We start from the raw sequence: 14,716 nt of genomic DNA, 5'->3' as shown, positions 1-14,716 counted from the left end.
GCACTGTGCATGGGAACCTGGCAAGGTTTGGCTATTCAGCTGAATCTAGAGAAACAAAGAATTTATCTCCTATTCCACTAATTTTTTTCTTTAATCTGTTATGGATTGAACACTAGCCAGAGAGAGCAAGCCAAGAACTTCACTGTTCCCATTTCAGTGCTGTAAAAACATACTCAGAAATCATAGAGAGACAGGATCACAGGTCTTTCCTTTCTCTGTGGTCAGCAGAGTGTTTATAAATTCTACATGTGTCATTTCGGCGTGTATTAGTTGCTCTGTAAGAAGAGATTTACACATCAGCATGTTAAGCCAAAATGCTCATAATCCACACAAGTCTATCCTGTTTATATCAGCCCTTATCACTTTTCAGAGCTGCCCAGAGTGGAGTGCTTGAGAAAGAAGCTGGTTTGGCAAAATGAGAACCTTGTAAGTGACAGATAGGAAAGCTGACAGTCCATTCGGAGCAACTTGTTAGTCAGAACATGGCAAATGTCTTTTTTCCCCCTACTTTTATACAAAAACCTGATTCCCCTTATGGTCAGTCAAAGCCTGGTGCAGAAGGTATAATCCTCTGTGACATGATTTGGAGTTGCTGGAATATGCTTGTTTTTAAAGTTTAGCTTATTGAATTCTTCTGTGATTTCCATGATTGATTTCCCTTTTGTTTCTGGAAGGAAGAGGTGGATAAACATCCCTGAAGTGAAAAGTACCACCATAAAGATGAGGAAGCAGAAGTGCTTGAGTCTTTCCTGCAAGGAAGAACAAAGTGGGAAAGGGAGAAAGATGAGCGTATCTTTGCTTTAGTCACTTTCCTGGCATGATTTTTGTATTTGGGTCCCATGATGCCTTAAGTTTCAGCTTTTACATCTTTCAGATCCTGCAATGCACAGAGTTAATGTATATAGTGTATAACTCTGAACTGGGTAAAGAGTGTTAGTTAGCTCTCTTTACATTTTGGGCAGACAGAACAATTCCTCCAGGCCTGAGCTGAGAACCAAGGTCATCAACACAGCCTCAGGTCCAAAAAGTATAAATAAAATGAATTGGGGTGGAGGAAACTAGGGGAACGTGACTTCATAACCTGAAGCTATAATTGCACAATTAACCTCTGATATGCAAATAGACCAAACTGAAATCAGTCTGAGAAACTTGTAGCCATCATCCATCTTGGGTGCAGCCTCTGTGAGACTTTTGCACTGCCCAAGGTGCATCCTCTGAAGGCCTTTAATAAATACCTACTTTATTCTTTTTGATCTGTCTAGCCTCTATTCTAGATACCCAAACCAAGGCATCACCCAAAGTATTTTGAATTTGATAAGGGATTCTTTCCCTTTTGACCTTTGAGAAATATTGTGGTGTGAATGAATTGCTTGGGCAAAGGGCGTGGGAGAGCAGGTGCCGAGAGCGGCGCGGGCGCGGGCGGCGCTGCCGGGGCAGGGGCGCTCACCACGATGAAGGGGAAGGTGGTGCCGATCACAAACACCCCCAGCCAGGTCAGCACGGCGCTGATCACAAAGGCAGGAGGCCTGCAGGACAGCTTGAAAATTTCAACCCTGGTGGAAACTGTTGCACCACCTGGAAGGAAAGAACAACAATTTTGGTTCTTGTTTCATGTGCTTGGCTCCCACATTTGGATTGAGTTTTACGCAGTCAGCTCACCGATGCTGCTATAATGGACTGCCATGAGTACCAGAATTGTTCAGTGGCGTTGAGTATGCTGCTCTTTGTTACAAAAGAAAACATTTATGGCATTTAATAAGCTGCTAGACATCAGTTTATGAAACCGGTAAAGTTCTTCAAATAAATTTAGTATACTGCTAGGCATCAGTTAATTAAACTGGTAAAGTCCTCAAATAGATGTAATATATTGCTAGACATCAGTTAATTAAACTGGTAAAATACTCAAATAAATTTTTGGAGACATCCAAGAATTAAGTAATTGACACTTGAGAAAGCCTGTCATCCTCTCATGAAAGAAGATGTTTCAGGATGGAATGACAATTGCTATTGATAAAATGAATTTTCAATGTGATTCTGCTAGGTTACCAATGAGTGATCTTCTCAGATTTACTTCTTGGGCATTTCAGTTATGTTTTGAAATCACAGCATTTCAAGTGTTTTGAGTTAGGAAAAGAATTCAACACTGCCTTATGGGAAGGCAAATATTTTAAAAAATATTAGCCTTTATAAAATAAAATTTAATGAGTAGCAGGCAATAAATGCTAGGAAAAAAAATATTCCAAAGTAGGTCTTCTGCACTGCTGTCTATGTGGGATAAGATGTAACATTATACAACACTGAATTTAAAAGAACACTTTCTTTTATTTTTCTCTTTTTTTTTCCTAGCATTTAGAAAATATCTTTTACCCATCTGCTTTTGCTCTATTTTTGCTGTATTTTTCCAGTGTGCTCCTTTCTTTTTTTTAGCAAAACTCAAACCTGATGGTATTGAATTTTATGTCCAGTGAATAACTGGACCCACAATGTTTACATGACTGCAAGATTATGTTAAATGAATTTACTTATGCTAAATATTCTGCAATATAAGGCAGTATTTTCCTAACCCTATTAATAAGCTCACATGACTCAATTCCTTTATTTCATTTGATGGAGAACTTACCTGGCCCAAGAGCAAAGACAACTGTAAACAGGATAATGAGGGCCAGGCTGCAGTAGGGCATCCAGAAGTACCAGTCCTGGGGAAACAAAGCCATAACAAACTTCTGGTTGAAAACTGGTAACAGCCCTAGGTGAGGAATGCTCCTGCTTTTCCAACACTGTCACCTCAAGAGAGAAATATTCAGTGTGTGGGAACTGAGAGCTGTGAGTGCTTTACTCTGTGCAGCTGAGGTCTTTGTTAGGTGAGCAGACAGATCTGCCAGTGCAGAGTAGCTGCAAATCTATGGAGGCTTCCATTAAATGAAGTCTGAAGAGTTCTTTTGCACCCTGTCCTTTCTTTTTGACCTCATAGTGCTTCTTCTGATCCTTAGAGATATGAGAAGGACAAATCACATTTTTCTTAACTTTTGTTAAGTTATATATTTAAAAACTGGTACTGAAAAGTAATTTTTCTACATTTTAATCAAGGAGAAATGAGACTCGATGCTTTAGGGAAAAAATATTTCTCTCTGCTATGTCTGAGAGCGTTCATGAATGATACAAAACCAGAAGTCTGCTGCCACCTTGCTTCTAGATCAGTTTTGCAGTGTATCTCCAGAGTAGCTCTGGATGAGTACTGGTAACAGTACTGGTACCTGGTACCTGGTGACACAGGTGATTTGCTTCTGAAAAAGCTACAGCTATGGCACAGAGGTATCACTGTGAGAGGTGAGCTGGTCTCCAGTCTGTGAACAGAGTGCTTCCCCACAATTATCTGCAGCAAGGTTCAGTTTCAAATTAACTGATGCCAAAGGTCTGGGGTTTTGTTGTTTCTTGTTAAAAACAGCATGAATAGAAAGGGCCCTTTTCCTAGGAGTGCCCTGTGGTCTGTGCTGGCTGGTGTTTGGTGTTTGCAGTCTGATGAAGCCAGGAACCAGTCTCCCAGTGTTTTATGTGCTCCTTGTTGAGGTCATGGGATCATGTTGAAAGCAGGGCAGGAGTACAAGAGACTACTGGCTAAGAGAGAGTTTAATCCTACATATAGACAAGCTTGTTCTAAGCCTCACTTTCCTTTCTCAGTAGTGTGGTCCTGCCAGTGAGCTTTAGATCAGAAATAGAATAGACAGCAATCTGCTGTGAGCAGAATTTCCTTACCTGCAGGGACAGAGTCACAGTGATAGCAGCTAGCAGTGAACCCATGATCCAGTAGCCTCCTCTTAGGAGCACTTTCCTGCCCAGCCTCTCAATGATGGAGCTCTGAAGGACAGAAATCACATCAATGTCAGGGCTGGAGAGCAAAGTGTGCCCCACTCCCTGGTAAAGTGACTTACACAGACTACAGCAGCTACAAGTTCAGAGAGTCCAATAGAGAGGGTCATGTAGGAGGCCATTTTTTCATCAAAGCCAGCTGCCTGGAGGACTTCAAAAGTATAAAAATAAATCTGGAAAAAACAAACAAACAAACAAACCCATCAAAGAGTAAGAGAAGAAAATAATTGATTTCTTATCCAAACTTGTGTGATACTGCCCCAGATATGAGCTGCTAATCAGGGAGCATGCACCTCAGCTTTGGAGTGAGCTGGAATTCTGTACTCTTTCTGCTAGCATTCCCTTTATCAGCAGACAAAAATATTATAAAACATTCTAGAATTAATTCATTAATTAATTTGATAAAAGACAAAATGCTGGGATAATTGGACCTCCAACTACTACAATGCAATTAGGCTTGCAGACTCCTGATTTAGGTGATTTCAGAAACAGATATCAAGATAGGTATATCTTGTTTTCAGAGCTCATCCAAAAACATCATTGTAGAATATTCCCGAGAAAGAAGAGCGTGGGTTATGGAGTCATGAGGGTCAAACCAAACATCTTTTCAAGTATCTCTGATAGTGTTTGCAAATATGCTGAAGTGATAAAGATGATAAATAATGCAGTTTAAGCTGTGTTAGATTCAGCTGTGTATTTCCTTTACAGATGCTGCTGCATCTGATGTTAGAGGTAGGAGGGTCATGCAGGCAACTGCAAAGCTGTGACTTCAGAAGGATCCCAGAAAGGCACTCCTGTGAGGAAGAGCAGAGCTGCAAAAGCTGCAGAGCAGGGAGCATGCTTGTTGTTAGCTTTAACGACAGAGTGAGCAAACTGCTATCCCAATACCTCTGGGTGCTAAGAGCCAGGGGACAAATAGCAGCAGTTGCAGTGAGCAGTCACATAAAATTACAGATTTGCCAGCAGAGTGGGCTCATTCCTAAGAGTGAGCTCTGGAGCTCTGCAGTGGCTCCCAAAGGTGGCTGATCAGTGAGCCTAACTACAGAGGCTGGCAGCTCCAGCAAGGACCAAGAGCTGGGCAGAGGGATGTCACACAGAGAGCCCAGCCAAGCTTGTGGCTGCTGCTGTCCTGTAGAAGGGCTGGCAGACAGCAGGGCTTGGGCTGAGAAACCTGAGAAAAATGGAGAAAGCTCCTGTGAGCTGTGATATCTTGGGACTTTAAGGGGGAAATGCACTCAACTGCATTGATGCCACATAGCTGAATTGTGGCGGTCAGAGTAACTATCATGTACAGCTGCCAACGGAAAGCTGGTTCTTTCACTAGTTCCAGGACACTCAAGATCTTGGTGTTTTTCATTGTTGCTTTCTCTTTCATGATGTCATCAATCTCTGCTTGGTGTTGGCCTTCACCCCAAAGCTGCCTTATTGCTGTGAAGAAGGAGAGCGAGACCTGCCATGTTAATTCGTCTCTGTTAATTCCCTAAGAAGTTTTCTGAGCAGGTGATGCAAGCGTCTGGCAGCTCAGTGTGCACGGGCTGGGACTGTGGAGGCAGGGATGTCTCACAGGGTTTTCCAGAGCCCTGATCCCCTCCTGCTCAGTGGCACCTGCTGTGACAGAGGGGCCTAGCAGGGTGCACAAGGGCTCCCTCCCTGCCCATGGGGTGCTCTTCTGCCTTCCTCCTTCTCTCAGGGTGTGAGCAGGATGCACAGACAATAACCAGAGCTAAGGGGTGCCCGCTGGAGCCCTGCAGTGCAAACAGCTATTTTTCATTTATTATTTAGCATTAATAATCAGACTGACAGTGCAGGTAGTGTCAGACAAATGCGAAAGGTTTTGTAATACAGAGCTGTAGAGGGAAGTAGTTTTGTGTTCTATGTGGGAACTACAACAATAATAGACTTAGTGGGTATTCACAGAGCCATGTGGGAAATGAGCAGGGAGAAGCTTTGGCCTATTTATTTCTTTCAATATAGGGAAAGCAAGCATCACAAAATGATTCTAAGTCAAGTGGGGAACAGGAACCTGAAGCCCTTGGTTACCTTTTTTGCAGCCTTCCTGGTCTCCTTTCTGCATGAGGAGATAGGGTGGGGACTCTGGGAAGAAGGGAAGTGTGACCAGCTGGACCAGTGCTGGGAGTCCACAGGAGGCCATCAGCACGGGCCACAGCGACTGGCTGCCCAGCAGCTCCCTGGAGGGAGGGAAAAGCTGTGTTAGAGCTCATTGCATCGGCTTGGAGGAGAGAAAGGAAGGCATGGAAAAGCTGAGGGAGAAGCAAAAGGTGGAAAGGATCCAGAAATGAATTGTGCGGGCAATCGATTACCCATACCTTTGTCCTGAAATTTGCCCTATGGCTTTTCCCAATGTCCAAAAGAAAGAGGAAGTAGAGTTTGCAAATCCACGGAGCTTCCTAGGAGAAATTTCTCCAACGTATTGGTGATGTAGAGGAACACAAAGACCTTGAGGTGAAGAGGGAATCATGGGAGAGAAGAAAGAAGACATAACCATTGGAAATAAAACTGTATGTAAATAATTATTACAGAATACAGCTGTCTCTGGCACATACCTCAACTCACATCTGAGACTTCCAGTACTAGATTTTTAAACTCTTTCTACAAAATATTGATCCTCTTTGCAGAGTGCTGTTTCCTGATCTTAAAAATGTACAGTTTTCCCTTTCAAGTGTAGGTGTAGCCTCATCATAAGATGTCCTGTGAGCCTTAGCATGTTTTAAAGAACATAGGGCATGCAAGTGCTAAATAACTAAACACTTTTCAGCAGTATTTAATATGCTTGTAGTTAACACACATAATCTCAACCTTTTCTGACATAATGCTTTTGAAGAGCTATATGGTAGACTCATGGCAAATTATCACATATAGTGCTACAGTCAATGTTGATTTGTATGCGATTTAGGTGGAGACACGAGTATTTCTTTTCTGCTATTCAGCAATAATTTTTATGATTACAGGCAGAGTTGATATTTCCAGTTATATTTATTAGCTCAGACATGCTAAATACTAGTCTGGGAACAGAAGCTTTTTCCTGATATGGTGGTCACAGCCCCTTTTATCCGTTTCAAATGCAACATGTTCTTCTTTTGGCTGTATGTGATGGCAAAGCAATCTCTTTTGATTGCAGTCTCTTTAACAAAAATCAGATTTTTGAATTGGGCATGATATAGATTCTAGAACAGAGCAAGGCCCCTGTTGGTTGACTGTTCTTAAATTACAACCATAACCCTTTGACACATCTCTTTGTCAGAGAAGCAATGTACAAAATCTGGTTATTTGAGAAATAGGCATTAACTTCTAAGTTAACTCTTTAAAAAGTGAAAAGGGGCATTCCTGTGAATATGCAAGGAATAGAAAGGCAAGTTCTCTGTAGGGAAAAATGCAAAAAAAGGAAAAAAAAGATAGCAAAGTAGCAACACAGGATGTTTTTACTGCCTGTAGTCTACTTGCCAGGAGTGATTTTGCTTTATTAAGCCCAGATCATTGTACAAACCCCAAGGACTTACTACTTGGAATACTCCTCCTTATGGAAATATGAGCTTTAAACTGTATAATTTCAGTACTGCTAGCTAAATTTAAGAAAAGATTCTATATCTTTTTCCTTCAGAAAATCCCTTTTTTCATGAGATATCAAAACATTTCTGACATCTCTGAATATTCATACACTTGGCAAAGCTGAATTTCATTTGGTATCAGTGAAATTGATAATAATTACGCTCTTCATTGCAGAGCATTATAGAAAATCTTCTTGCAAAAGATCAATGACTTCAGCATTTTGTTTTCTTAGTGGAGGGTTATTATTTACTTTGAAAAAAGATGTAAAATTTTGTGAGATTCAGCTGACCTATAGGACAAGTCACTCACCTGCACTTACTCCACACATGAAGCGTCCAATTAGAATCATCTCAAAGGACTGGGACATTTTACTGCAGCCCATGATAGATGCTGCCACTATCATCAGCACGTTGTTGCACAAGAGGCATTTCTTTCTGTAAGTGCAAGAAAATGAAAATAATTTTGCTGCTCAGAAGGGAAATGGCACTTAATGCCATGCAGGAAGTCTTGGCTGAAGTTGTCTTGATAGTTTTTGAAATTACACATATGTGGTCCAGGACAAAATAAGCACTGGGTACTTTGGACTCATGGTGTGCCTTGGCACGTGGCTGCACGTGGGAGTTTGGGAGCATTTCTGGGGTGTGTAGCAGAGAAACTCTGAAAGATTTTCTGCACTTGAGCATCCACTGTGAAACACATTATTGCAGCACCAAGGATCTCAATGCTTCTGTGTTTTGAGTAGCACTTTCCAGAACCCATTCTGACTTCAGCCCGGTGCTGCCTTTCCCCATTGCTGAGATTAACCCAGCCTGAGGAGCTGTGGCTGGTGTGACAGGCTGGCAGCACACTCCATGCCACAGGACGTGGGCAGGAAGCAGGAAAATCAGCTGACACCACAGCTAAGCTGGCTGTGCTGCAGCCATCACTAAGTCTAAAAGTCTATCTCATTTAAAACCTCAACTGTCATTTCCTTAAGCTAAGATTCAATTGACCGATTGTCTTTAAACATACATACTTGCCAAATTTGACAGTGAGGTATCTGCTCCCTGAAGAACCCAAGAGACCTCCTACGCCGAAGATGGACACAGTGAAAGACCACAGGAGCAGGAGGTTATCCTGTTGGATGGGATAGCCATAGCGCTCCAGCCAAGTTTCATTAATGAAAGCCTTAACATGCTGAGGCAGAAAAAAAAAAAAATCAGTAACAGTACCTGTGACAGCAGTGCACCTATTTTATTATATTTACAAAATCATTTTGTTGCTTCAGCTGAAGTTACTATTTCACATAGGCTTTAAAATTGTGTATTAGCTAACAGACATAGTGTAATAGAGTATGCTATGCTCATCCCGCCAGTAAAAGTTCAATCTTTGGGTTTTTTATCCTTGAAATCTGAGGAAGTGAGGCACAGACTGGTACTAAAGAATAGTGTAAACAGTACTACAAAGTTCTGCAAATGAGTTACGGATTTTCTCTCACATACCTGCCAAGAATGCCACATTACACAGAGTTTGTTCAGTGCAATTCCTAAATAATTTTTCACTCAGAACTTGGTGCTCTGAAGCCAGAAAATAATGCTTTTCCACTAAAGTGGTGTGTACAAAATAATTATGTCTTCCCTCTAGACTTCAGTGCCCTTAATGTGGTCAACGGAGAGAAGCAGACTTTTCCTAGAGCATGGCTCACGTGTTCTATTTTTGTGTAAGGATGGATAACCATAAAAAAATAAACTGAAACCACTGAAGAAGGCACACATGCTGTAATATTTTAGGGGAGACAGATGCCACCCTAGTTAGTGTGTGTCTTCTGAGGAACAGTTCTATTAACAACTTGCAGATCTCTCTTTTCTTCTGTTTGCAACACTTTGACATGCTCTGCTCTTCATAGCATAGCATAGCAAATGGGAAATGAGAGGAGAATACTGTGATTAAACCCTTGCTGAGTGCCAGAAGAGCAGCCTCAGGCAGCAGTGGAGACCCAGTGCTCGCCTTAACCAATGTGCCAGGTGCATCTTTGCCTACCTGAGACATGTAGGTGATGGTAGAAATTTGAAAGCCAATTTGGAATGTGCCACCAATCCCCAGGACAGCGATCATTTGAAAGAGCCCCTGGTACTGAACCTGCAGAAGTAGAACAAAATCTTCTTAAGGTTGTGCCCACATCAGGCTGTTCTCACAATGTCTTCCATTCTCCAGAAACATCTCATTGGTTCAGGGGATTTTGAGGTAGCAATTTCTCTCTGCTTGCCCTGGTGCAAGATGTACATCCTCCTGTGATTTCCTTACATCCAACTCAAGGAAGTGCAGCTTCCACAAGCATCCTTGTCAAAGCACCATGGCTTCTAGCATCCAGTTCTGTTCCCTGACTCTCAAAACCTCTGCTGCCACGTCTTGCACTAAATAATTATGTGTATGTTAAAAAGCACTTTTTCTTTTTACCAGGTAAACAAACCAAATTATGTTTCTAGATAAGCAAAAAGAAAAAAAAGGAAAACATTTAAGACACATTAATATATTGATAAAAATATGGTAAGGATGAATGGCAGAGCATATGAAGTGCTCTAATACCTCAAAATAGTGGGCACAACCTCTTCCAAGATGCTTGTAGTAAACAGGAGCCTTGTTCTTACCAAGACACTAATTTTGTTTTCTTTGAAATCCCAGTAACACACTAAAAATGTCCCAGATGTGAATACCCCACCAAGTACTTACCAGGTTTGATAGGAAGCCAGTCATCTCTGCCTGAGGGCTGGCTGTCCAGCGTGTGATGTGTCTTTGTCATCACAGGCTTGTGTCTCTCTGTCTCCTGCCTGCTGCTACAGCACTGGGCATTTGGCTTCAGGGATCAGAGTTAAATTTTTACTATTTTATCTTCACTCACTTATATTTACTTCAACTGGCTAAAGTTAACACTGCCAGATTAAATATTTCATGAAATCATTACATCTAGTCCAGTCTCCGGGGTGGGGGGGGGGTTTTCAAAGCAGAGAAAATTTGCATATGGGGACCAGTGAAGGCTTTGGGAAGGGAAAGGAGAAGAGGTCAGGCAAAACAATCCAAATAGATTTCCAGGAACAGTAAAATGCTTTACTTCCATGATATAGACTAGTGCGTATATCTGCCATAGTCTACAGAAAGCAAAAAGCAGCTGGTACAAGGTTTAGCTACTGTTATTTATGAATAAGTAAAATATGTGGTGTTCTGTTTCAGATTCTTTGATAAAGTAAATATCCTAATTAGAAGAAAAATAGGCAAATTTAAGAGGCTAGTTTTGCTGTTCTGGCCTTATGAATCAGTTAGACTGTGCTGAGGAAGGGTATTTGTTGTCTGGTGTTTATGGGCATATTTGTTGACCAGGTGTGGTGAAAAAGTAGTAAGAGGCTAAGACTCATGAAAGTTGTCAGAAAAGGTAAATATGCCCTAATGAATTGGGATAGGACCACCAGGATCTTCCTCCCTCAGGTTTCATCTTTGACATAGAATGGCTCCAAAATCAGTGTTGCAGGCAGTGAAAAATCACCTTTGATTCCCAGAGGCTCCAACTGCAGGTCTGCACAGCTTCCACTGGAGCCAGCACTGTGAAAAGAGGTTGCTTTGCCTGGGGCTTCCCTGTGTGGTTTCCTGTGCTTTTCTTGCTTTTAAAGCCTTTCCTCATTCTCCTCATGCCAGGGGACTGCCCTGGTGGGGGCAAATGGACAATGGGGTTATACTGAGCCCCTCAGTAAATGCTCAAGCTCACCCTCAGGACTTGTACTTTCAGTTTATAAAACACAGAATGTAATTATTTACAGAGGGGTTTACCGCAAATCCTGTGAGTCTCAATAAATGAGAAAAAAAAATGTGTGTTAATATTAAAACTTTGGTTACTTGTGTAATTCCAGCTATTGTCTGTATAACTGCATAGCAAATGCTGCTTATCCTGGCTGACAGCAGTGTTCAGAATGATCTGGCATTTTTCGGGTTTTCTCTTGAACACTGTCATTGTAACTACTTGCATATCTCTTGGCTATTGTTTCAAAATGTCAGTGTTTCCTTTTTCATTATGTATTTTTTCTCAAATTGTAGTGAGGTGTAGGGAGGCTATGTAATTTTCAAGAGGATTCACCGCTTGAAAATAATTACTGAGGACTTAAAATAGCAGCAGATCCCATCAGCTCACAGTGAAATTTCTCTTACATTTTGAGGGATTTCTGCTGATTCTGAGCCATGGTACTATTTCACCTTATTAGCAATTTTAGGAGAATTTAATTCTAGGTGCTTACTTCCTGGATTTTTGTGAAGTCAACAAAACTCTTTCTGTTGGAAATGTCACCTATATTCTTAAAAAGGCTGCTACACTGGCAGTTGTGCACGATTTTATGTTTAAAGAATTGAGTTAAGAAGATCTTGTAATTTTTTTTTTATGTAGAACTGTAATAAATGCTTCCTGTGAAAAGGCCAGGGAGGGAAAGAACAAAAATCAATTTTATAGCTGTAACACAGCTGATCCAAGCTCAGGAGCAGCAATATTTTGGAAAAGCCCATGATGCTGAGCTGTGTAATAGATGCTCTCTAGACCTGCTTATGTTTCTTTACTGAACACAGAGGAAGGCCAGAAGCAGCTGGTGGTGTCACATCTACAGAGGTGGGTTTGTATTTAGAAGATATCCTGACCTGCTGGTTTGGACATGAAAGCCAAGGCTGGCTATCTGCTGTCCTGCACAGAGAATTCTCATGCAGGTAACTCCTGGGGGACATTTGCTTACACTCAGCAGAAGGCTCGTTTCAAGCAACACCAGGATCAGTGCCATCAGCAAATAACCACCACACAGGAGAATTTGGCATCCAAACCGATTGATTATGGAGCTCTGAGGAATAGAAAAAAATATTGCCTATCACTGGGAGCATGGCAAAATCCATCTGTGAGCCATCCAACAAATCAAGCATTCTTCTTGAGTTCTTTTTACTTCACAGAGCACAAATCTTATTGGTACAACTTTGTTATTTTATTGAATTCCTTCTACACTCTCTAATACTATGAATTATCATCATTGCCCAGCATTGCAGCTGCTTCTTAAACACTGTAATCAATGGAGTCATGTTACATCTCCATTTGAATGTATAGATATACACAAACATATGAAAATGAGTAGTACACATATTTATGTTTGAATGACACTTCATAAGGGATTCTTATAAGAAATTAAGATTAATGAAGATGGGATGAAACACATGAAAGTTGGGACAAAATTTGCAGTGGATGGTAACAACCACTGTACAGATTAATGCAGCACCACAGAAAAATTCTCTGGTTCATAAGGAGAGGATTCATTTGCTTCAAAGAAGAATACTTTAATTCTTAAAACCCCAAGAAGATCTGACTTACACAGAATATGGTAGAGATGAGTTCAGAGATTGAAACTCCTAGATATACATAGGGATTATGCTTTCCTGCAGGTTGGCTGTTTCAAAAATTTCTGAGGTGTAAAAAGTGATCTGTGAAATAAGAAAAATAAAACACAATTAATAGATGTAATATGTGCTTATCCAGGATCACTTAGAACTAGATTTGTCCTCACTGCAAAACCAGCAATACATTACTGGGCCTTAGTAGAGGTAACATAACAGCTCCAGACGTAAGAAATCAAAAGGTTAATGGAAATCAAGGAAATGGATTTGTGAGAGGCAAAAAAAAGAGTAAAAAAAGAAAAAAAGTAGTTGGGAGGAGTATATTGCCTGTAAAACATGGGAAAATGTGTTGTTTTGGCAAAAAGGAAAAGGAAAGGGACGAGAGAAAGAGCAAATCTCAGTCTTAGCACACCATACAGTTGATTCTGTTGCCCTTTTCCAGTTGCTAAGCAGAAGCTGCTCATCTGCAGAGCCCCTGAGGGAATGGGCACCATTTCCCTGCCAGCAGAGTGCAGAGCAATGAACCACCTCCAGCACAGGCTGAACCAGGGCTTATGGAGACTCCCAGAGAAGTGAAAACACGAAGGGAATGATGCCAGCTTGGGCTGCCCTGGGCTCAGCCAGCTTTACATGGAAACTGCTGAAAGGATGTTGCTTGTTAATGGATAAATGTCCTTTCTCAAATGAAATGAAACTGGATGGCAATAGCTGGCCATCTGCTGCTGCAGAAATCAAAGAAAGTGGTGCTGGGCTGCTGTAAGCCTTAGGATACTTGTAACCCTTTCCTGTATAGATTCCTTGGTTGCACCACCAGGGGAATGAAGGCAACAGTGCCCTTGCAGGAACTTAGGCTGAGCTGGAGCTTTTGTATCCCCCTGAGAAGCTCCCTGAAAGGTATGAACAATACTGGGATGATAGCACGGGTGTCAGGCAGTGGGCTCTGTGTGAGGAGGAATCACGCAGACCCAGGGGAAGGGACAAGTTGGCATTGTGGCACTTTGGAGACATCATAGCAGATCCAAGCATGGACATAGGGCATACTCAGCTGCACTCAGGCCACAGAGCTGCAGGTTCAGCAAAAGGAGGGGCATGGCACACAGCTGTGGGTGCACAGATCGTTCTCTCAGCACCTCTAGGACATTCATGATTTTGTTACAGCCTTTTGTTGTAGCCTTTTCTTTCATCAAGTCATCAAATTCTGTGTGATAATTCCCTTCTCCCCAGAGTTGCTTCATGGCTACAGAAGAGACAGAATGAAGTATACTCCTCCATCATTTGATCTACTCCTAATTCTGTGGTTTTCAACTTTTAATGACACAAAACATTTGAACTTGAGTTCATGCTTTGATTCATCAGTTACTGAGCAAAGGACTGGAAGGAACATCATTTACTGGAACATGGTGAAACTTCCCTGGAAAATGCTGTAGCAGTTAGGGGTAGATCTTAAATGTCTCTGATGACTCTGCTTGGTCTGGAGGATTTTAATCATGTAATTATCAAGAAATCTGTGGCTGGCTAATAGAAAAGCCAATTCCTGTTGTTAGCTTCACTTTCTCAAGAGTAATGATTTAACAAACTAAGGATCTAAAGTTTTATTTTACCTGTCAAGCAACCAGCTTTGTCTTCTTTTTGCAGCAAGAGATAGGGTGGGGACTCAGGAAAGAATGGCAAAAAGATCAGTGGAATCAATGCCACCAGCCCAGAGAAGGACAATAGCACATTCCACATGTTTTCAGTTCCTAAAAGTTCTCTATGAAAGCATGTTAGAATCTATTCATAGTCCAGTAAAATTACAGTTTATAACTAAATAAGTATTTTCTAAATTCTAGACTAGCTAAAGAGACATTAAATACATACAATCATTGAAAAGTTCAATTGAAATAGATGACGTTTATCT

General features: G+C 41.3%; 1 protein-coding gene across 1 annotated transcript; it reads right to left on the bottom strand.

Moving 5' to 3' along the window:
* Positions 1-372: 372 nt before the first annotated feature.
* On the bottom strand, positions 373-10,167 carry LOC110481385 (solute carrier family 2, facilitated glucose transporter member 11-like). The gene is made up of 12 exons (XM_021549985.2): positions 10,144-10,167; positions 9,454-9,552; positions 8,450-8,610; positions 7,744-7,868; positions 6,195-6,324; positions 5,908-6,056; positions 5,108-5,295; positions 3,930-4,040; positions 3,754-3,855; positions 2,621-2,696; positions 1,448-1,575; positions 373-749 (listed from the first exon to the last, which is right to left on the bottom strand). The coding sequence occupies exons 1-12, from the start codon at positions 10,165-10,167 to the stop codon at positions 543-545; spliced, it is 1,500 nt and encodes a 499-aa protein (XP_021405660.2). The 3' UTR covers positions 373-542.
* Between the last annotated feature and the right edge of the window lie 4,549 nt (positions 10,168-14,716).

The sequence above is a fragment of the Lonchura striata genome, chromosome 18 (genome assembly GCF_046129695.1).
Source record: "Lonchura striata isolate bLonStr1 chromosome 18, bLonStr1.mat, whole genome shotgun sequence".
NCBI classification, from domain to species: domain Eukaryota; kingdom Metazoa; phylum Chordata; class Aves; order Passeriformes; family Estrildidae; genus Lonchura; species Lonchura striata.
The sequence above is the reverse complement of the archived record's forward strand: the minus strand, read 5'-3'. Positions and strand labels throughout refer to the sequence as shown.

Bases quoted from the DNA above. Each gene is read 5' to 3' on its own strand.
- LOC110481385 (XM_021549985.2), bottom strand. From the start codon at position 10,167: ATGACTGGCTTCCTATCAAACCTG. The intron at 6,325-7,743 runs GTGAGTGACTTG...CTTCACCTCAAG, and splicing joins CATGTGTGGAGTAAGTGCAG to GTCTTTGTGTTCCTCTACAT. The intron at 1,576-2,620 runs GTAAGTTCTCCA...CTTTCCTTCCAG, and splicing joins TGTCTTTGCTCTTGGGCCAG to GTGGTGCAACAGTTTCCACC.